This window comes from Trachymyrmex cornetzi, unplaced genomic scaffold, assembly GCF_001594075.2.
Source record: "Trachymyrmex cornetzi isolate Tcor2-1 unplaced genomic scaffold, Tcor1.1 scaffold394, whole genome shotgun sequence".
Classification (NCBI taxonomy): domain Eukaryota; kingdom Metazoa; phylum Arthropoda; class Insecta; order Hymenoptera; family Formicidae; genus Trachymyrmex; species Trachymyrmex cornetzi.
In genome coordinates this window covers 125,990-147,186 of record NW_017298683.1, presented here as the reverse complement: position 1 = coordinate 147,186, position 21,197 = coordinate 125,990, and the positions used below count along the sequence as shown (strand labels likewise).

Below are 21,197 nucleotides of genomic sequence, written 5' to 3'. Positions count from 1 at the left end.
AACCAAGCGCATGCGCATGAAGTCAGAGAGCATGAAGAAGGCATACTCGTAGCACTACACGTAGTCGGTATGACAGATATCCTAACCTGAATAGTCGTGAACTTTAACGCTTAATATCTCGGTTCGTGGGGCAGAGCGGCGCTTTTTTCTACCATATTCTTTCGTTTTATGGAAAAACGCGTCGAATGAGCATAATTTCATCGATTTTTAAGAGGATCGACCTTTATTGCACCTTTACCGATTAACTTAAGTATTGACTTGAGACTCGACTATGAATACGGCCCAAAGAATTCGTAACTAAGAAGATAGTCTTAAGTCTATGCTTATTTTAAACAAGATGTGTTTATCATGTCAAGACCGTTCAAGATATGTTTTGAAATAAAATCGTCTTCAATAAGCTTTAACTTGAGATTTTACTCAAGTATCGTCTTATTTTTCGACTATGAATCTAGAGGACATCTTATGACCGTACTTAAGGCGGTCTTAAGAATAATTTCTAACTATGAATACGGCCATATGAATATCGTGGCCTATGAATACCGACCTAATACTCTTGAGGCATGCGCAGTTGTAAAATATTATTAAGTTATCATTTTCTAATTTACCGACATTAAAAAATTTTGAAATTAAATAATAAGGAAATGAAACTTGTGTGAGCGACAATTTTTCTTCTCGGAATATACTACGCATGAATATACACAAATTTACAAAATATATAGGACAATACACTACCTTGTCTCTAGATAAAATATTATCTAGAGACAAGGTAGTGTTTTGGCGCTAAGAAAACGCATAGCGTTTTTTCAGTAAACGTTAAAATGCTTTGTTGAAATAATAGACACATACAATAAAATAAAAAAATTAGCATTTTTCACACCTGAAAAGAAAAATTTAACATAATACTCAATCATTATTTCAAATTTATTTTTATCAATAATTATTTCGATAATGAAGCATTTATGACTTGATATTTATAAGAAGTTTATTTTCCTTTTTATCCAAAAACATATTCACAAAATTTTAAAATATGACTTATATATATTTACGTGCTTTGTTCACAAATTATTCATAATTTGTTGGAAAATTCACAAAATGTCGTCATAGCTAAAATAGTACACGCATAATAATTTGGTTCTGATAAGCTATACTGATATTATCACTGACTCATACTAAAATTTAGCGATATGCTAAAATTTAAGCTTGTGCTGACTATGGTCTTACATGAAATTGCGCATGCAATTGAGTGACTTGAAAATATATTGGCGATATGCAAATCGCGAGCATAGGAATAATTATAGTCTCTATTCACTGTCAGGTAGAGAGAAGAAAATAGGCAATATTCGTTTATAAAAGGAATGCAATGTGATCAGCGTCGTCTTTTGCAAGTTCGCTTCTATTTTGGTTAACTCTCGAATATCTTAGTGATGCCATATAAGTGTGTTTGTAATTAAAGAAACTAAAAAACCTGCAATATTTTTCTCGGAAGAACAGTGATCGTTCAAGAGTCTAAATGCGTGTACATCTGCTGTTAATTTTGTTCTTCGCGAGCGGTATCTTAGCGCGAAGTGCTAGAAATAGAAGGGATACTGATCTGGTACATGAATTTTTTGCATCATAATAAATTCTTTTAATTTACCTAAGTTATTTAAAACTATTACTGATAATATATATTTAACTGAAAAACTTTACCATAATTTGAAAAACTTACTTTAAAAACAGAAACAATTTTTCTGACATTTATCAAATAGCGAATACTTGCAGATATAATAGAACAGTTTATAATAATTTTATCACACCTCTATCACTTTAAAATTTTTCTTAAGGAGGTAGTCGAGTGACAGTCACTTCCAAAAGTTAGTCTGTACAAACGGTTAAACTTTTTGATGCAATGATACAGCATTGACCAATGAGATCGCTTCACGCACACACTCATTGTCCTGTACCATTCGTGTTGACAAAGATGTGGCAACGTCCTGTTTCCCAAAACATACCTATCACTGTAACTTATAATTCATATTCCAGTTTTTTTACAATATTTTATCCGCATAATTCAGAAAAACACTTGTTTTAGTTATGTATGATGTGTCATAATATGCCATGGGGGAGATTCCGTTCGGTTGAATCGAGGACGTTGCCACATGTACGCAATCCCCTCTTCTTCTGACGAATATCATTATTTTCATATCGCTTTTATTAAAAAAGTATGTGGCTACGAGTCACCAATTTTGTTTATATCATTGCTAACATTATTATATGCAACATATCAATTTTTTAAAAAGTTCGTAAATTCCGATCCCTTTCATATCAAATTTAATGTGCGTTTCATGACGGCATGGAATAGGGCTTACATGTTAAATTCGTGAACTTTGAAACGAAATATTTCGCTTATCCTGTGGCTACGACATCTGAAATTTTAAGGAACGATTGTTATGCATACGATCAACATATGCCAATTTTTTTAGAATTTTCGTAAAATTTTCAATTTACTCGACTACCTCCTTAAAATAGTGTAAATTTATTTTTATTTTTAGAACACTGCACAATAAAAAACATTTTATACTTGTGTTAAAACTTGTTCTTGTCAAAATTTTTGTATTAAATTTCTAACACATCCGAGTATTAATTTGATATGGTATGTGATTATGTTAGTTGAATATTTTGTGTTAAATTGATATTTAACATTTCTTAGTATAAAAATAACACAATTTACGAGTAAAAGGACAAATAATATAAAAATAATATTTTAAAACAAAAATCCTAAAATAAATGATAAATATACGTGTTAATTTTATAAATGTTTATTGTATACTGAAAAAATATACTTCCTGCACAATTTGTTTCCAAAATGTGTCAGAATGTTTTTATTAATTTTATTAACTTTTTTGTATTAACGTTTTTACGTTACGTTTTTGTTTTTTTTTCTAATAATCATCTATTTAATAATCGTCTGATATTAAATAAAAATTTGAATCATTTAAGACACATGAAATATGTTTAACTCGACACAAATTTTCCAACTGTGTAACCTTGAGTAAATATTGTTTCTGACATTTTTCGAATTTAAGTCTCCATTATATAAACTAAATTTCCTATTATAAAATAAAAATATTTATTCAAATAAAATGTAATAACAAGGCTAAGGTGCCAAACCAGTTGTTAATGCTTAATGTGTATTTACAAAATTAAAAATAAAAATAAAAATAATAAAGTTGACATTTATTAATATTAAAAATAAGACGTACGTTTCGACCTTTTTACATCAGGCCATCTTCAGTGTCTATAATAATAATTTTTAACTGCCTTTGTGTAAATTGTTGTATAATCGGCAGATTTCTGTCTTGGTTGACCATTTAGACAATAATGATCCTTTGAATTCGCACCACCGAAGACTCATCAACCTTATTGTACGAATACATTTGTGCGTCTGTAAAAAATCAATGTACTATTGATAGGGTGGACATTGAAACACATTGTTAAACGATTGCGTATGTAATGTTAATTTATTTGGTGACACTGAAGATGGCCTAATGTAAAAAGGTCGAAACGTATGTCTTATTTTTGATATTAATAAATGTCAACTTTATTATTTTCATTTTTATTTTTACACAGTAAAAAAAATGTTAATTTTAACATTTTTTTACATGTCCCAGGAGATCCACTCTAAATTTTAAGTTCAAGTAACTCATTCGTCTTGTGTTATTTATTAGCGAACTAGTAATGTTAAATAATTGGCACAATATTTTACATTTTTATTTGTTATTTTGACTTTAAGGGTGATTTAAAACTAACATATAAAATAAGTAAAGTACGTAGAAGAGTAGTTGCAGTAACTCGTAAGAAAATGTTAATAAAATATTTTGATTATTTTAAGATTTACTTTAATTTTTCTTAGATGTTAAATTGACTTTGAGATATATAGATTAATTGAAACAATTGTATTAAAAACACTCAAAATAATATTCCATTTTTAATTGACATACGCAATTGTTAAGTTAGAAAGGTGACATGAATCTAACACATCAAAATGTTAAAAAAATAATAACGTATCAGTTGTATGTTTATTTTACATTGAAGTAATAATCAAAATGTAGTAACACAAGAAAATTTTAACATATGGACGCACGATTTTTTACTGTGTAATTTTGTAAATACACATTAAGCATCAACAACTAGCTTGACTCCTTAGGCTGAGTTTCCACTGAGTGCGTCACGCGTCGCGTCGTCGAAGGAGAGAAAGAAAGGGGTTGTGTATTTATATAATCTTATCTCTTTCTCTCTTTCATGACGCGACGCGTGACGCGCTCAGTGGAAACGTATCATTAGCCTTGTTATTACATTTTATTTGAATTTATTCGTTAGAGCCTATATCGAAATTGAATTTTAAAATTTAAAAATATTTATGTAGTTTTTTTAGAGTTTTGTATACATCGAAATATTTTATGCAATTTACGTCTAAAATATTCACTTATCGATTAGCTCAAGTTATTTTACATATCCCTTCTTGATTTTATATTCAAGGATACCGATAAGTAAAGTTTTTTCTTACATATTCTCATCGATATACATATCTAATTGTTTCACAGACTACATTTAAACTTCCTGTCATTTCTACAACTGAGGCTTATAATGGAAATAAGACAACGGACGTTACTGGAGATAGTTCTGATGAAACTAATCATGGAAATAATATTTTCAATCATCCATTAAGAATGATATTGAACCTTATTAAATCAATAATATTAGTCATTAAGAATACATTATCGACATTTTCAAAAACAGTAAATTCAACGAGTAACTTTGTGGTACGCGCTATGCAACAACCGGTAAGCGTAATATTATTTATTTAAAGAAATAAAATTACTTTTCTTTTTTTTTTTCATTTATGTATTGTATATGTGTGTATACGATTCAACATTTAATCTTCTTTTTCATTATAAATATCAATATTTAAATAATTAAAATTTTATGTGCAGTTTAATGAAATATTAAGGACGATAATCAGAATCCTTGAGTGGTCATATACCAATATTTTTAATTAAAAAATGATAACATTATAAAATTTTTTCAAATTTTGGTAAGTAATTCGTGAATATATATAACTCATCAAATATAAATGCCTTTTGTACTACTAATGTATGTCATTTTTTATAATAATTCATTCATTTCGGTTAAATGATGAAAGTCAAAAATAGAATTAAATATAATTGCTAGCTTTTCATTACATATAAATACATCCTTTATTATTAATAATAATTTGTTCAATACATATAATAGATAAATATCATCTTACTATCTCGATTTTGCATTGTACAGTCTTTAACATTGCTTTTAACTTATGGTCAATTGATTGCTTCGTCGATATCAAGTAACATATAAGAATAACGACTATTTTTAATTTACTAAATTTATATATTTATCTATATTTATATATTATATTGAATACAAAAATCTTAGCAAAGTATTCATGCTTATGACATTGAAGATAATTTGATCTACAATCTTTATTGAATACTCGGGACTAAATCACATAATCATGCACGCTATCTATCTAACTGCTCCCGATTGTTAACGTTGAGAATCAATATGACATACAATTACTGTAAAACAGAGATTTTACAATTATTATAAAATAGCAATTGATTACTTCTTGTAAATGAATATTGAGTATATTTATAACGATTAGAATACTCCACGAAAGTAGGATGGGCTTGTTCCACTAGAAAATTGAAATTTAATGATCGATTGTCTTCAGCCTTGTTATACAATTTGTTCTCATATTTAAATCAACTTTTCCACATTCTGTTAGATTTTACCTATGATCAATAAATTTTTATGTATCTATGCAAATTAAAATGATTCACAAAGTTATACATTTTTTATCCTTTCTCTTAGAACAGTTACAAATATAAATAACTATCAGCTGACAAGGTTGGACTATCATTAAAAGTCGATATTAATCACTGGAGATTACAAGAAGTATTATCAAATCTAGACTAAAAAGGAAGTCCATCCATTGAATACCTATCATATTTTTTGGTACACAGCGGAAACTTTTTGGTCAACTATATCATCAACGTACTTTTATCTACTTAAATTGTCTCATTTGTAAATGTATTTATAAATCAACGTTCAATAATCATCGATAACTTAATCATTTCGTTTTTTTTTCATGCTCTTTCTTAACAAATTTTCGTCTCGCTAATTGTACTCATATTCCTACTAATACGAATTTGCAAATTCGGATGAAATCGAGAAAGTCCTCTTTCAGAGTCCTCAGGAAAGGAGCGACATGATTCTCTCCGAAAAGATTGGTTCCGTTGCATGCAACGGGAATCAAAAACGCGCGAGAAGGGTGCTATCGATCTTAGACAGTTGTCTCGTCTAAGATCGATCGGAAATTCTAGGTATTGGTAGTGTCGTAACTCTTATACGTGTGAGATGATCTCTTGTGCCTGACTGTGCAGAAGAGAATCATGCTGGCCACCTGGCCGAATAGCTGAAGAAAAGCCACGACGAGGCCCACCGTTCCCACCACGTGGAGTCTGGTTACCAGCCACATTTGAATGGCGGTCGCGCATCCTTCCTTATACCAGAGTTCCTTGTTACGACCTTCTGAATCTAGGCGACCGCAGTATCGTTCCCGCTGCATGCAGCAAGAATCCGGAACCCGATCCTCCTCTGGCCACGCCTCGATTTGGAACCAATCCGTATAATCGCGTACGCCGCAACAATGAAACTGCAAGCGTACATTTAAAACTATATCATCATATTAAGCGTTTACTTAAGACTTATTCTTTGTCTCTGCACTGGAGAGTCTTTGTCTTTGCACTGCACTAAAATTATCTTTCTTATCAAACGTCAAATATGTATTTGTTTTATTTTACATGTAACCCAGTATACATATATTATTAGTTCAGCCACAAAAAAAACAGATCTTAATTTAATATCCTATGCAATATGGAGTAGTTGATCTTTTAACTACACGAAAAAAAGTTTCTTTAAAAAAAGTTTCTTTAAAATAAATTAAGGAAATACAGGAATCTATAACACCTCGTGTGGTATTTTGCAAATATTAATTAAATAATTAAACAAACCTCGGTATGTATATGGTCCCACATGGCAGAAAGTGTTCCCGGCTCCCTCGTAATATTATAATGCTTCTCAATGCCATACAATAGCTCCTCCTTCAAGCTCCTCGCAAGATGTTCTCTGAACACGAACGCCAAGGTGCCCAACATGAACTCGGCGAGAAACATGAGTATTACCAGACTGAAATACTGAAAATCACGGGAAGTGTAAACATTCTCTCTTCCTATTATTAATTACATAAGGCATCTCTTTTTGCAAGTTTTGAGATTTTCAAAAGCCTTTTAATTATTCTAACACTTATTTCTTTCACCAAGAGAAAACAAATATTAAAAGAGCAGGAAAAAAGATCTCATATTCTATGTAATTACTACTATACACGCAAGGTATCATATAATATGCAAACGAATTTATCGATCCGTCACGTATTGCGTCACATACTACACAAATTATGTGTATAAACTATGTATAATAAAAAGAATATTTTGTTTTGCTTAGAGCAGGCAGATTTATCTTAACGTCAGCTAAGGATGAGCAAAACAAACGAGGAAAAAAGATGATTTTTAAAAAATGTAGTCAACATGGACAGCATGCGTATTGCTCTGTGACAAATTATTCAAATGACAACCAGAAATTCGAATCACGATCTACTGACGACAAAGATATTCAAGATTGTCAAGTTATAAGCTTCAGTCCGTGCGCCGCATATGTTGTGTAGTATACTGCGTGCGTATGACAGAAAGTCGGTAAGTATACTGTACCACGCGTGCTTTTTGCAAGGCACGTGTTTTACAATGTATCACGTTGTACTAACCGTGATCAGCATGCATCTTGACTGGAACCACGCGCCACAACATCCGAAGAAGGCGATGACGAATGTGATGCATCCCGCGGCGAGCAGCAGCGAATCCGCCGACACGAAGCTGTACTGCGGTACCAAGGTCGCGTATCCAGAGTAAGCTAGTCGCAGCCAAAGGCCCGCACCCAAAATTCCACAAGCGCATAACTGTAAAACAAATTACGCGCGTCAATTACTCCGCGCGTCATAAACGTTTGACTTTCGACGGACGTACTTAAAACGCGGATCCATTGAAGTCGAAATTATAGTATATAGGATGGGAAATACGTAGTACAATCGGGAAGAGGGTGATTCTACGGCTTAAACTGAGAGAAATAAAAGAATAAATTTTTTTTAACAACAAATTTTTTTTTTAATTCTGAATGTATAATATTATCCTGAACATTAAAAGTGTCCAGTGGTCGTTATTGACCGTTTTAGTTTTTAGATTTAAATTTTATTTCTTGTCTAAAAGATAGACGTTTAGAAATTTTTTGACTTTTCGATAATTATGTTTTTTACATTAATGAAATATTTAGGTTTTCATTTTCTTTATTTTCATAGTAACTTGTTCACTTGGTTCTTTTAATGAGTGAGAAACGTTGGCACTTCAAGTGTTAAAAGGAAAAATTATTCTTTCACATTAAAAAAATTAAAGAGACAGAATACGTTAGAAGCAATCCATTTTAATTAAATTTGCAGAATTCAACTTTGTATACAACAAAATGGCCAACCAGTTCAACAATATCACAATTATGTAAGAAATAAATGTATAAAAAATGATATTAATCTTTGTTTTATACAAATTCATTCATGTATCTTATGGAACTGATTGAATTAGTTAATCCTAGTAAAAAAAATCAGATTGTCTGTAGCAAAAATTATTACGTCAAATATCATTCAAGTGCACATGTACGTAATTTTCAAGTTATTTTTTTCAAAAACACCTTATGCAAAAAAATTATTCTACCATTTTGATTTATTTTAAACCAAATCATCTCCTTTCCGTTATGTCATATATTTCGGCCGACCTTGTATAGTATGATTGTACACAGACAAATGATTATATTGAGTATTTCAAAATTGCTGAACTTTCTTTCAATCATAGTTTTCACGGCCTTTTATTGTGAAAATATTTTGATTCGGTTAAGAAATCTGCAGCGAAAGCGATATTCGATATTTTTGGAACATTATATTTACAAGTAAATATATGTCATTTATTGGTAAACGATATTTTCATTCAAGAATTTAATATAAATTATATATTTATAAATAATTAAAATATTTAAAAGAGTTTATAGCTGTCGCAATTTATCCAGCTGATAATTGTAACGAACTGTCTCATATGTAGATTGAATGGATATAAATTGTTACAAGTACTTTTAATTAATGTGAAGTAAATAAATTATAATTTTACAAATATTTATAATAATTATTTGGTTAGTTACCAAAAATTATCACATAAAGAAAGCGTAATTAGTTCCAGGTCTCCCCTACTGAAAGATCTAGAAAATTATAATTAAAAGCATCGAGAGATCCTTATCACACGCCACTCATAGTACATGAGTTCATTGGGTCAATGACGCGTTTTATTCGACTGTTGCCTACAATATACGCTCGATAACAAAGCTATCTCGGATTCTCGTTTATGCTGCGTTTAAGTAAAATCGGAAAGTGGAAAGTGGACCGTGGATTAGAAAGTATCGCGATGCATTTCGAATCGTCGATGCGGAAGGAAGATCGATGCCTACGGTTGACAGCCATCGCGAAATTCATTTAACTCACGGTCAATGCACCAACGAACGTGTGACGAGTAAATGGCAAAATCACATCATGACATTTCTCGCATTCGCGATAAAAATTAAAATAACAACGAAACTGTGCAACGATATTTCACTAATTGCAGCAAAGTATATCGGATGTCGATGCGGTCACCCGTATACATTTAACGGTTTATCGTCCACCTGCTAACTTATTCGCAAACACAGAGAGATTGTCCAGCCTATGTACGTAAGAGAGTACTGCAGATTTTCTGGGTAAGTCGGCGGTTACCTTGCTGTGCTATCAATGACAGGAAGTTGACTGAAACGACTAGGTGAAAATTGACCTTACGGTTAATTCATCCTCTAAAGTGCAATATATCGTTGCGACACGCAATAGCAACGTCCTTCATTATCAAATTCAACTGTAAATGATGAGACCAACATGTTTACACGCAGCAAGTAACATCTGCGGAAGAACCGCAACGTAATTTATAAATTACAACTTCTGCAACGCAGCATGATTGAGAAATTAATGCACTGTTATGCGACCCCGATAGCTAATTGTACAAAAGAGCGCATCCGTACTTTCTAATTACCGTCAATGATGCGTGCGCGAAACGAGACGTTTTTGCAACAACGTTACATAATTTGCAATAACGTGTCATTGGCCATCAAATATTTGGTCTGTATCGTCATCAAAATATTATTAAAACGTTAAATAATTTAAAATATTTGGTCTGATGTATAAAATAATATAATGTAAGTGTAATTAAATAATTTAATAATTTAATATAATTTAATATAAATTTTTTATATAATTGAAAATATGATTTATATAACAGTGTATCTCTTATCTGTCTTTTTAAGAACTTTTGAATTTGAAGTAATACCTAATGAATCTAATGAACTCCAGACTGTCTTACCCAGTTTGGAGTTCGTGCAACGAATTGCAATTAGAGTATCAAAGTGAAACAGAGTGACAATAGGTAACGCATTTCACAGCATAAAGAACATAAAGACACGTGTACCAGTTTTACAACATACAGAGCAATCGGTACCGCACTTTATTGTCGACTTACGGGTACCGTAAGTTCATAACTCATAGAGCACGGTTCAACGCCCTATTTAAGGCTTTCATCGCGATACAGACGCAGGCGGACGATTTCAAGTGGAATAATAAAGCCGGGGGAACGGCGAATGCGGAGGAATGCGGCGCAAATTACAAAAGCGCGTCGTCGGTTTAATCGCCGATCCGCGTGGGTCGTTAAATACCGCCGGCCGGCTATTGTCTCATTTCTGTCATTTCTGACCAATTGGAGTCGCACACTTGCACTGTATACGCATGTACACTCGTGTTTACGAATTATACACAGCAACGAAATATTTCATTTAAATTGAAATGTTCTCACACATATCTTTCCAACGCGAACGAGTTGTTTAAATATAGCTCAAGTGCCATTTTCGAATAATTCGCAAAGTACATCAATCTCAAAAGAAGTAGCCGAAAGCAAAAGCTACTTTATCTAAAAATAAAAAATTAAGATGTTGAATTTGTTTGCCCGTGAATTTGTTTGCTTCTTTTAGTTTCAAACAAATTAAAATGAATTAAATGTTTTAAAAATATGTTGAAATAATACAAACCCTACAGAATCCAAGAAGAAAGATGTCTAATTGCAAAAGAAATTAAATCCTCAAGTCCCTACTGTTACAAATACAATTATATCTATCAGTTATATTTAATAAAAATAGCGGACACTTTCTAAAATCAGCTAAAATTCTTTCTTCAGCTGCAAAATCAGTTAAGTGCATCCTATTTTAATTAATAAACAAAAATTGTATTTTTCTTATGCCGTATTATATATGCTTTTTTAACTAAATTAATAAATCTTTCTTAATTAAAAGAAAAGTCTTATTGATAGTTGAAATGAAAAACATACAAATTTATTCGGTCTCGCCCAAAAAATTTCAAGTACAGACTTTTGCCAATAACGACTTTTGTCAATGGGCTACTTAACTAAAATTTATAACAGATGAAATTTCCAATCGCATACGCATTCAGTCACTTCCGTTGTTTAAAAAAATTATGTCTTATTTAATCAAAACGCAGCGTTCAGATTAATTGATTTAAAAAAGGTACCTCTACGTACCCAGATTAAAACGTTGAGGGAGCAGAAAACGTGCCTGATGCACGTGTATCCTGTGCGGCCCATGATTCGATCCTTCATCAGGTCCTTACTCCGAAAGGACTGGCAACGTTTCCTGGAAACGTAGAAATAACAACGTGACCCCTTTGAACAAAGGCAGGAGACAGATAGAAAATGTATTCTTTGGCTACGAGAAAATTCTTGAGATTAACACCATATCGCGAACTAACGTGAGACAGCGATGCCTGTTCAAGGTTACGAAGCTATCTCGGCGATTGTTTACGGGTGTTAATTACACCGGCTCAATCAGCAACTTTCGTCTTCAGTTGTATGAACGCGCGGAGAACTAAAATCAAACTCTACGCTCTTCTTTACATCACAAAAATATCATTATGATAATTATATATCACCGATAAGAAACCCACCGTGCGCATCAGTGCGAGAGCCTTGTGATGCGCATCACGGATCACCAGGAAATACTACATCTACGTTCGAAGAGCAACCTGAGGTGGACAGGACGTGGGAGGAAGGGGAAGAAGCCGCGAGACGAGAGAGAGAAATGAAGTGGAGGATCGAAAGATGAGCAGGTGAAGGGGGAGGAGAACAAGAAGATCGACGTGCGACCTACGCGAGCGAAGATTCCGCTCTCGGACGCACTGTCGAGGAAGATCTGTAGGATCGTCCCGGCTGACTGACTGCAGGCCGACCCGACCAGACAATCCTTGTCAGACGAGGGCCCGTGCCGATGTGTCTAAGAACCGGCCGATATGATTGGCTCCGGTCTGGTCTCCTCTCTGAGCCTTCTAGGTCTGTTAACGGGACAGCCGCGGTGAAGCCGTTCACCCATACGCGATCGCGTATCATGTAGATCACGATGGGAAGAGGAGTAGAAGTGACACTTACATAGGATATTGCTCATCGAACGTCACTTTTCTCGTAGGCAATCGTATAATGGAGTAGCGAAAAAAGAAAAAAGCCTCTTCAAGGCCGCTTTGAGATGTCCAGTCTCATTCTCCCAGTTTTCCCTTCACATCTCGTGCACACACGGAACGGGCAAAACGCTGAGGTGCAAAGGTGAAGGTAACTTTCGCCGAAAGGTCTCGTATATAAAAATCCGCTTTCCCAGAAACTCGCATTCAAGCGTATAGTAACCACATCATTTCAAGCCACTTCCCACGGTCTACTATTTCCTTTTGATTCCAAAGATAAAATCAGATTATCTACAATAATCTTATACACAGAAAGAATAATTTTACTAAAGCTTATAAAAATTAGATTAGACAATAGTTTTGAAAATAATTATGTTGAACCACCAAAATAATAATGTAATCTAAAGAAAAAGATGTATTTGTATCAATTATAAAAGTGATAGCAATACAAGTTTTTATGTAGAATTAAAATGTACATAATTAAATAAACTACTTTATAGCTGTACGTATACTGTACAGTTACCTTTATATCCGTACAACATAGGTCATTTCAGCAATATTGCAGAAACATTGCAATGTTCTAGCAGTATTACAATAACATTGCAAACGTTACCGCAACATTGCTGCAAGCTTCTGTCTTTATGGATAATTATCATCTATATTTTTCTCTGAATAGGACGTTCATAAGCATAATGATAAATTATGAAGATAATGCTGTAAAAAGTTTTGACATTCTAACAATCTAGCTTAAACATAATTATTCTGATTCATAATTATTTCCAAATCTGTATCTGATTAAATTTTTTTTAAATATTTCAGCAAAATCATTCTTTCTGTATAGACCGTTCCGAAATCATGAATGATCGTATATATCTTTTCAACATTAAATTTATATTAATTTTTTTTTGTAATTTTCTTAGGTATAACAATTTTTTAATATGCCAATGAAAAACGTAAACTGCATTAAAGAATCAAATAACCGCACCCAGTTCGTGAGATCTATGTATAACATATGTATTAGCGCATCAGAAATTCAAATTACAGCAACCGGTCCATGTGAGTTTCCTACGTTAAGTCATCGTGATAGCTATGCAAATAATATTGATCGGGCAATACACGACGAAAGAAACTGTGTTGAATAAAGAACATCCTTATAATATTTCTCACATCAACCGACACTATTATCTATGGTCTCACATTATTACAATGCTTTCGAGCCAACAATTGTTTTCGTTGGGTTGCTCGCGATATATACGTTGTAATTAACATAATTAGTGGGACGTGATCAATTTCACTGAATTATTAAATTTTCTCTCTTGTACTCTTAGGAAGAGAACAAAATGAAAAAAATAAAATTGTTTGAAACCGCATGATTACTAAAAAAGGATGTTTCTCTTGTAATTAAATCAAAGCGATGACAGTAAAAATTTTCATGTTTTTTTTACAAAGAGCTTCCATAATTCCATTAAAATTTATTAAAACGTTAATGATAAATAGGTACCCATTAAACAAATTTAAATGTTTACCCGATGGAACGCATAATTAACTTCAATAGTAATTCAAAAGTATCAAACGACTTTTAATTCTTATAATAATAACAAAAATAGAATGATCGTACACACTCGCACACTCTCTGGCGCAATTAATACGAATAATTTTCCAATATCCTTGGGAAGTTCATATCTAACGCAGTGATCCGTGCTACCGTGATATTCGACACTTTTCAACGAAAAAAAGAAACATAGTCACACGGATACTGTGTTGAAGCATTCGCGAGTCAACGGAAAATCTCTTATCAACTCATTGCATGATTAATGCGTTCTCTCCCTACTTGCCGCAATGAGGACCGTTATCAGAATTGAATAATATTGATTCGCCTTATCAAGAGTTACGCATGCTCTCACGCAGAACTCCACCCGCTGTTATATTCGTGCCACTTGTCGTGGACGACCTCCCGTTAAATAAGAACGCGCGAGGAAAAAAAGCGCGAGCGAATAAAGCGAAGAGCGAATGAAGAGAGGAACGGAAGGGACGTAGATTTGATGAAAAAATAGAATGTTCGATCGCTGATGTGTATTTAACTCGTAAAAGACGCTCGTGGACTTCACCTTGCTGCGGTCACGTCTTTTCCAGCCCTCAGCGGCATCACGCGTTAAGAACACGGTGACATTTATAGCGCATACTGGAAGGTGTGGAAGAAAGAAAATCCCCACCGTGTGCGTTTCAGTATGAGTTTTATTTATACACTTCGATGTGTGTGCTCTTATTTTTATCTGAAGTGGCTTGTTACATTATCATAAAAATTCCAATATCCGTATGACATCAAGTCGCTTTATCGTTATAATATTTTATGTTAACATTGTACAAAGTACTTCAAAACATAAAGAACTCAGCCTTCTTTTCTACTTTGAAGAAAAAAGTATGTAAGTAAAATAGAAAGAAAAGAGTATTTAATAATAGACACAATATTTAATGTATATAATTCACATTAAGCACCAAGATTCAGCCTCAACCGTATTTAGCGCTCCTCAATTTATCCATGAAAAGAACAATTTTAGTGAAACATCTAAAAAGGATTTACCGAAGTATCTAAACACAGAGATCTGAAAGTAATTTAATTAAATTATCAAAATAGTTATATAGGATGCTCAAACATAATAAGCAATGATGCAAAAAGTTTTGACATTCTAGCAATCAGCTTGAGAGTCATAGATAATTATTTTGATGATTATACAAAATAATTTTTAGATCTGTATGATTAAATTTTTACATTAGCAAAACTATTCCTTCTATGTTATTCACATAAGCAATTTAATTTATTATTATTATCTTATTATTATTTAAAAGAAAATACAAGATGTTTTAATTTGCATTAAAAGAGATCAATTTAAAAGAATTAATTGTTCTAAGCATTCATTATTATTTTCTTTAAATACAATTTAAAAATGTTTGAAGAGGTGCGTGTGTGCATATGTTGTATGCAGAGATTAATCGACACCGAGATCAATTTTCACGGACGAAATGGAAGGCTACGCGAAAATAATGTACATTTAGAGTGCGAAGGGGCGTACAAACGGTCCCCCTGCCTCGACTTCCTGCCAATTGCGGACAATTTGTGATCATCTATGATCACTCCCCACTCGCTGACGCCCGTCGTCGTCGCGTGAAACGCGTATGGACGTGGTGCCTAAATGTAAAAGTTAATACGGCCCGGTTCTCTCTCTGTGGGGCCCGGCCGTCTCTTTCACCGTTTTATGTGCCATACAATCGCGTTGACGCATTCTATACGCTCATCTTCCCACGTGATGTAATCGAAAGGAAAGAAGCTCGCACGCGTGTCTCACGCGTTATCAATCTTCCGGTAGTCGCATACGTGTACAGAATGCACAATTGTTCTCTTTTGTGAAAAGTATCTCGCTAAGCTGTATAATTGGCAGTTTTACATATTAATCCTTTGTTTCTGTCAAAAGTATTCCAAATTGTTACACAAGGAAAGAGAGTTTTGCTAAAACATCCAAAAATTTAGCTGGATACTAAAGAAATGATTTGAACAATATAATATCTTATAGAACCATATATGTGAGAACACAGCCTATAGAAATCAATGCCTTAAACGGTTTAGCTGAATCTTAAATGCTTATATGATTCTTTGTGAATTTATATACTATTATACATATGTACTCCTTTAAAATGCGCGCCGAAATGATTTTTCGATCTTGAAACGCAAACTCTACTAAACTATTGCAGTAATAAATGATTTAGTTAGATACACACAGATACGAAAATAATTTTGTTAGACCATCAATATATGTAATTACTTAAGACGTTCTAGTTGCTAGAATGTCAAAACTTCTTGCAGTATCGTTTATCATACTTAAGTGTACAATTATTTTGATAGTTCAACAAAATTATTTTCAGGTATTTGTATTTAGCTAAATTTTTTAATACTTCAGCCATACCGTATTTAAATTGATAAAACAGCCAAAACTTTTAGACCATTTCATTTTACCTTTATACATATTATTATTTTACCTTTATATTATATTAATTATAACATATAATATATAATATACGTTATTAGGATTTACAGGATTCATTAGTTACTTTGCGCAAAATGGTTGCATAAGCTAGAATGGTTACATGTTGAGAATGTGATTTGCAAAAGCTATAATTATGTCATGTTAGAGCGGGAAGAATATCGGACGTAACGAGCTCGTTGAAGAGAGTTCTCGTGCAATGAAGTGAGCTATATAGTATCATACTTATTACGACGATCTTTAATTTCCTGCTGCAATCGACGAATAAAAGAATCACGATTACATAAAGATTACTGCAAAGTATTACATATGATAAATAATCGTTAATCGTAAGATGACATGTCGAGGCATGCATATCCTTTGTCGTACAAAGCCGCGTACAAATATGAATTCAGTCAGTTTAATTCTTCTCGACCCTTCTCACATATACGTGATCAGCTTTTTAAACACGGTATTAGGAAAGCCTTGTTTTGACCGCAAATCCGTCATTGAAATTCTTGCGTCATGCTTCGAACGTTTGCATATTGTTCTTTTTTAAAAATAATATTCTCCTAAATATGCTATAGAAAGTACAAATATATGAACTTTAGAAAATACAATTACATATATTTTTCATTAAAAATTAATAAATTATTAAAAAAAGATACAATACATAGTTTTACTCGAATTCTACATATTTAATAATAATTTAGTGCACTACAAATAACACTCATGATGATATATTAATACACAAATTTTATATTTAGGAAAAATAAAAAAAATATTAAAAGATTACTCTATACAATGTTATTTAAATTTTTATTGAAAGTTATTACGATATTGAAAATAATCATATTGCAGATGGGTTTATACCTAAGGACTTAAGGATCGAAATAAGACGTTTTCAAATAAATAGAAGTCGCAATTTTACGTGCTCAAATTTATAATTTCATACATTCATTCGAAAATCCAAGTTTTATTTTATGACGATTAACAATTTTCAACGTGTTATGATAAACTTAATAGAAAGCTAGCGGATGGCATTATAAAATTGTTAGAGCAATTTTAGTACTCAAGATTGGAATGCATACAATTTCTCACCAATTTGTAAGAAAAAGCAATAAACCGAGAAGAAATGATATCTTCGCCAAGGAAAGCACCTATTCATTGTTCTATTAAATGTTAGCGTATGGGAAGAGAAATCGACGAGCGACCTATTCGCACGATCGATTTCCTGGCACTCGAGATAACCGCGTCTGTTATCAGCATATTTTCTAGCTTAAACACGGCTGGAAAAGTGCTTGCGATTTAAAATGGAAAACTGATAAAAGAAAGCGACGTCCCGATTTTTTTAGATACATGAGAAAATTGTAAGACAATAAAACTTTCTCCCCATTGTGTCGAATGAAGGAAATGAATCCCGTTCTTGTAACCACTATGAAATATTGCATTCAATTATTGTCGTAGATAAATTGTCTAATTTAAGTAATTTTTGCATAAAATGTCATAAAGAGTCACGTACGTCAGTAAACTCGTATAATGGTCGTCAATTCGAGACAATTCACTGAAAACATTAATTCTTTTCGTCGAGGTCTAAATCATTTTGTCGAGACTGATAAGGCCATGAGATACACACGACAATATTAATCCGACTACTAACGTGATCATCTTCTAACAAGATAAAGCAACGGAGAGGAGAGACACATTCAAATGTGACCTTCAATAGTAATATTTCAAAATAGTTCAATTCATGCACAATTATATGCTTTGTATATTATAATATATATTACAGATTTTAAAAAATATATTAGAAAATATCTCGTATTTGTTTAGAATTGCTAATCACTTTCTGGACTTATAATCTAAAAGATTTTTTTCGCAAAAATTCCAAAAACCATTTTTCAAGTTTGTCGAATTTTATTATTGTATTTATAATTATATTAAAATGAAAAATAAAACTATATATATAATATATTAAAAATAAATTCTTCAAATTAATAAAAAAAAAAATTTTTTTGTTTATTTTTTCTCTAAAATCTTATATTCCAAGTTCTTTTTGTTTAATCGTTAATTAGAGATGAAAGACGCTTCGATACTTTAAAAAATTAAGTCGTCCCAATTAGGTCAAAGAATTCATAGTACAATCTGCTGAACATCTGTCGGTTTCAGATACACGTTTACTATGACGGAGGCTGCGTTCGGGGAGCACGCTATCAACGCTATTTGTGTCATACCATCCTTGTTTCACGTTTAATGGACGATGAAGATAGAATAACACAAATAGTGCTAATAGCGTCTCTCCGAATCCAGCCAGAAAGTGAAGAATGAAATATAGAGAAAAAGTTGCGCATTCGTGACTTTATTTTCATTGAAATGTAAAAAATCGTCATTGTCGATAATGCTAGTAATAGAATGTCTGAACATTATCTAATCTATGCATGCAACATTTCTCGTGATGTAATCGCGTAATTTTACCCGTGCGTGCATTTACGCACCACATTTATGAGTTATCGTCAACTCATTCGCGAACGAGACGCCAATCGTATCCAGGTTGTGTTTGTAAACATAAATATGTGAGTTTCATATGCTGAATCCGCGAAACATTTCATAACTTCGCCGGTCAAGAAGCAAGTTAATCACATTCGCTTTATTAAGCGAATTTTATATTTAAAAATCTGGTTTACTCATGTCGCTGTCATGACGGAATATACTACATGGAAAGAAATAAAGAATGATTTTATAATATATTATATATTATAGGACCGTACATGTGATAACACAAACTATAGAAATCAAAGCCTTTACACGGTCTAGCTGGATCTTAATGCTTGTATGATTCTTATGTGAATTTATATACTACGTATGTAGTCCCACAGAAACGCGCGCCGAAAAATTTCCGGTCTTGAAACGCTAACTCTACTAAACTACCGCAGTAATATCACGAGTTAAAATTGACTAGCAATTTTTAACTATTTTTTGATGCTTATTCGCATCTTCTAAACGATCTTAATAATGATGGATAACATATTAAAAACTGTAAATAATTAATTCTTATTGCGAAAAATATTACCTCGGCCGGGAGTCGAACCCGGATCTCTTGCAATCCGTGCGAGCGTCCTGAGCCTTTAGACTACCGAGGCAAGAATGATTTTGCTAAATAATATAAAAATTTAACTAGATACAGATTTAAAAAAAAAAGAATTTTGTTAAACTATCAAATATACTAAAATCTGCAGAACGCTCAAATATGATGAGTAATGCTGCAAAAAGTTTTGACATTTTAAAAGGCAACCTTATATTAGTATATGATTATTTTTTATAACAAAATAATTTTGAAATGCAATTAGCTAAATTTTTAAACTTTTTTAGCAGATTCATTCTTTCTGTATACAAAGTATAATAACGTATTATTATTTCAGTAATGAAAATCCCGTAAATTGTTACGACTTGAAATCTTTAGAGCTTAGAGTATCTCTTCTCTTTAAGCACGTTTACTGCCAATTTTTATTCACTATTTCTTCCAACTTTTTAATCCTGACGTCACCACAGAATCATTTTTAATTATTCGTATTTATTTAAACGAAATTTGCAATAGTATATGAGAAAATCTTAAACGATAAACGTCTTCTGAAAATATAAAGTTTACGAAAATATAGCATTTAACAAGCAGAAATTTAAAACGATGTGAGAAAAGCAGATGTTCCATCAAACATGCAAGTTTTCAGAACGTAATGCACTGGTCACTCACAGGTGGAATAAAGGTGCTCATTCGTATTGTTCTCTGTAGAAAGTCGTCGCGAACTCTTCGCCACTGAGTGGCTCACAAAAGTTCATGGAAAGCGCTGTCAAAGGTCGACTCGTGTAGCTTCGCGGCAGCTTTCGAGTTCGCGGATCGACTGCGCGGTACCAGTCCGCAGCAACATCCGTTCTCCGTTCCTGCGAGCTGGTACCAGGATCGCCATCTGACGGTTTATGATACAGGTGACAAGACGGATAATCCGTAAGATCCGTAATGTTAATTACAAAAATCAATAAAGGAAATAGGCAAGATGTTTTATAATGAATGTGTAAAATTCCAATGGTTTGTTGACGAAGTCATCTTGAATAATAAATGCGATTAGAGATCGTTATTTAAATAATAATTTAATGGCCAAACGTTAAAATATTATAAACGTTTTATCAGCATTATAACAAAGTTAGGAATTTTATTATTTAGGCGCGAGACAAATCCCAAGTAACACGGTTTATAATATATTCGCTGCAACAGCAAAAATGTGACCAGTACATTCTGTTAACCTTACACGCAGAAAAAAAATTAGTCAACGCAGCTAAAATAGAGCTATGGCAGTTAAAACGTGTCCTTATAACAGGGACAGTTAATGTCGTTGTTGCCACAAAGCTCAATTTATTAACTACTAAAA

The 21,197-nt window shown here is 32.6% G+C and overlaps 2 protein-coding genes across 5 annotated transcripts; one reads left to right on the top strand and one right to left on the bottom strand.

Annotated features, from left to right (window-relative positions):
- Positions 1 to 1,074: 1,074 nt before the first annotated feature.
- On the top strand, positions 1,075 to 6,262 carry LOC108764134 (uncharacterized). Its single transcript, XM_018512204.1, has 4 exons — positions 1,075 to 1,594; positions 4,584 to 4,823; positions 4,974 to 5,074; positions 5,893 to 6,262. The coding sequence occupies exons 1-3, from the start codon at positions 1,511 to 1,513 to the stop codon at positions 5,037 to 5,039; spliced, it is 390 nt and encodes a 129-aa protein (XP_018367706.1). The 5' UTR covers positions 1,075 to 1,510; the 3' UTR covers positions 5,040 to 5,074; positions 5,893 to 6,262.
- On the bottom strand, positions 5,213 to 20,852 carry Tsp5D (Tetraspanin 5D). 4 transcript variants are annotated; one of them, XM_018512201.1, is made up of 6 exons: positions 12,257 to 12,572; positions 12,046 to 12,177; positions 11,835 to 11,946; positions 7,901 to 8,092; positions 7,095 to 7,277; positions 6,342 to 6,736 (listed from the first exon to the last, which is right to left on the bottom strand). In XM_018512201.1, exons 3-6 carry the CDS (start codon positions 11,910 to 11,912, stop codon positions 6,401 to 6,403), a joined length of 789 nt encoding a protein of 262 aa, XP_018367703.1. In that variant the 5' UTR covers positions 11,913 to 11,946; positions 12,046 to 12,177; positions 12,257 to 12,572; the 3' UTR covers positions 6,342 to 6,400. The 4 variants fall into 4 exon arrangements, with proteins under 4 accessions (XP_018367701.1, XP_018367703.1, XP_018367702.1 ...); XM_018512200.1 differs by having other exon boundaries at positions 12,077 to 12,177; XM_018512199.1 differs by lacking the exons at positions 12,046 to 12,177; positions 12,257 to 12,572 and adding an exon at positions 20,525 to 20,852 and having other exon boundaries at positions 5,213 to 6,736.
- Between the last annotated feature and the right edge of the window lie 345 nt (positions 20,853 to 21,197).

Coding starts and splice junctions, on each gene's coding strand:
- Tsp5D (XM_018512199.1), bottom strand. CDS start 11,912: ATGAAGGATCGAATCATGGGCCGCACAGGATACACGTGCATCAGGCAC. Junction 7,278..7,900: donor CAAGATGCATGCTGATCACG/GTTAGTACAACG, acceptor CGTGATTTTCAG/TATTTCAGTCTGGTAATACT. Junction 6,737..7,094: donor GGGACCATATACATACCGAG/GTTTGTTTAATT, acceptor GTACGCTTGCAG/TTTCATTGTTGCGGCGTACG.
- LOC108764134 (XM_018512204.1), top strand. CDS start 1,511: ATGCGTGTACATCTGCTGTTAATTTTGTTCTTCGCGAGCGGTATCTTA. Junction 1,595..4,583: donor ATAGAAGGGATACTGATCTG/GTACATGAATTT, acceptor ATTGTTTCACAG/ACTACATTTAAACTTCCTGT. Junction 4,824..4,973: donor TACGCGCTATGCAACAACCG/GTAAGCGTAATA, acceptor TTTTATGTGCAG/TTTAATGAAATATTAAGGAC.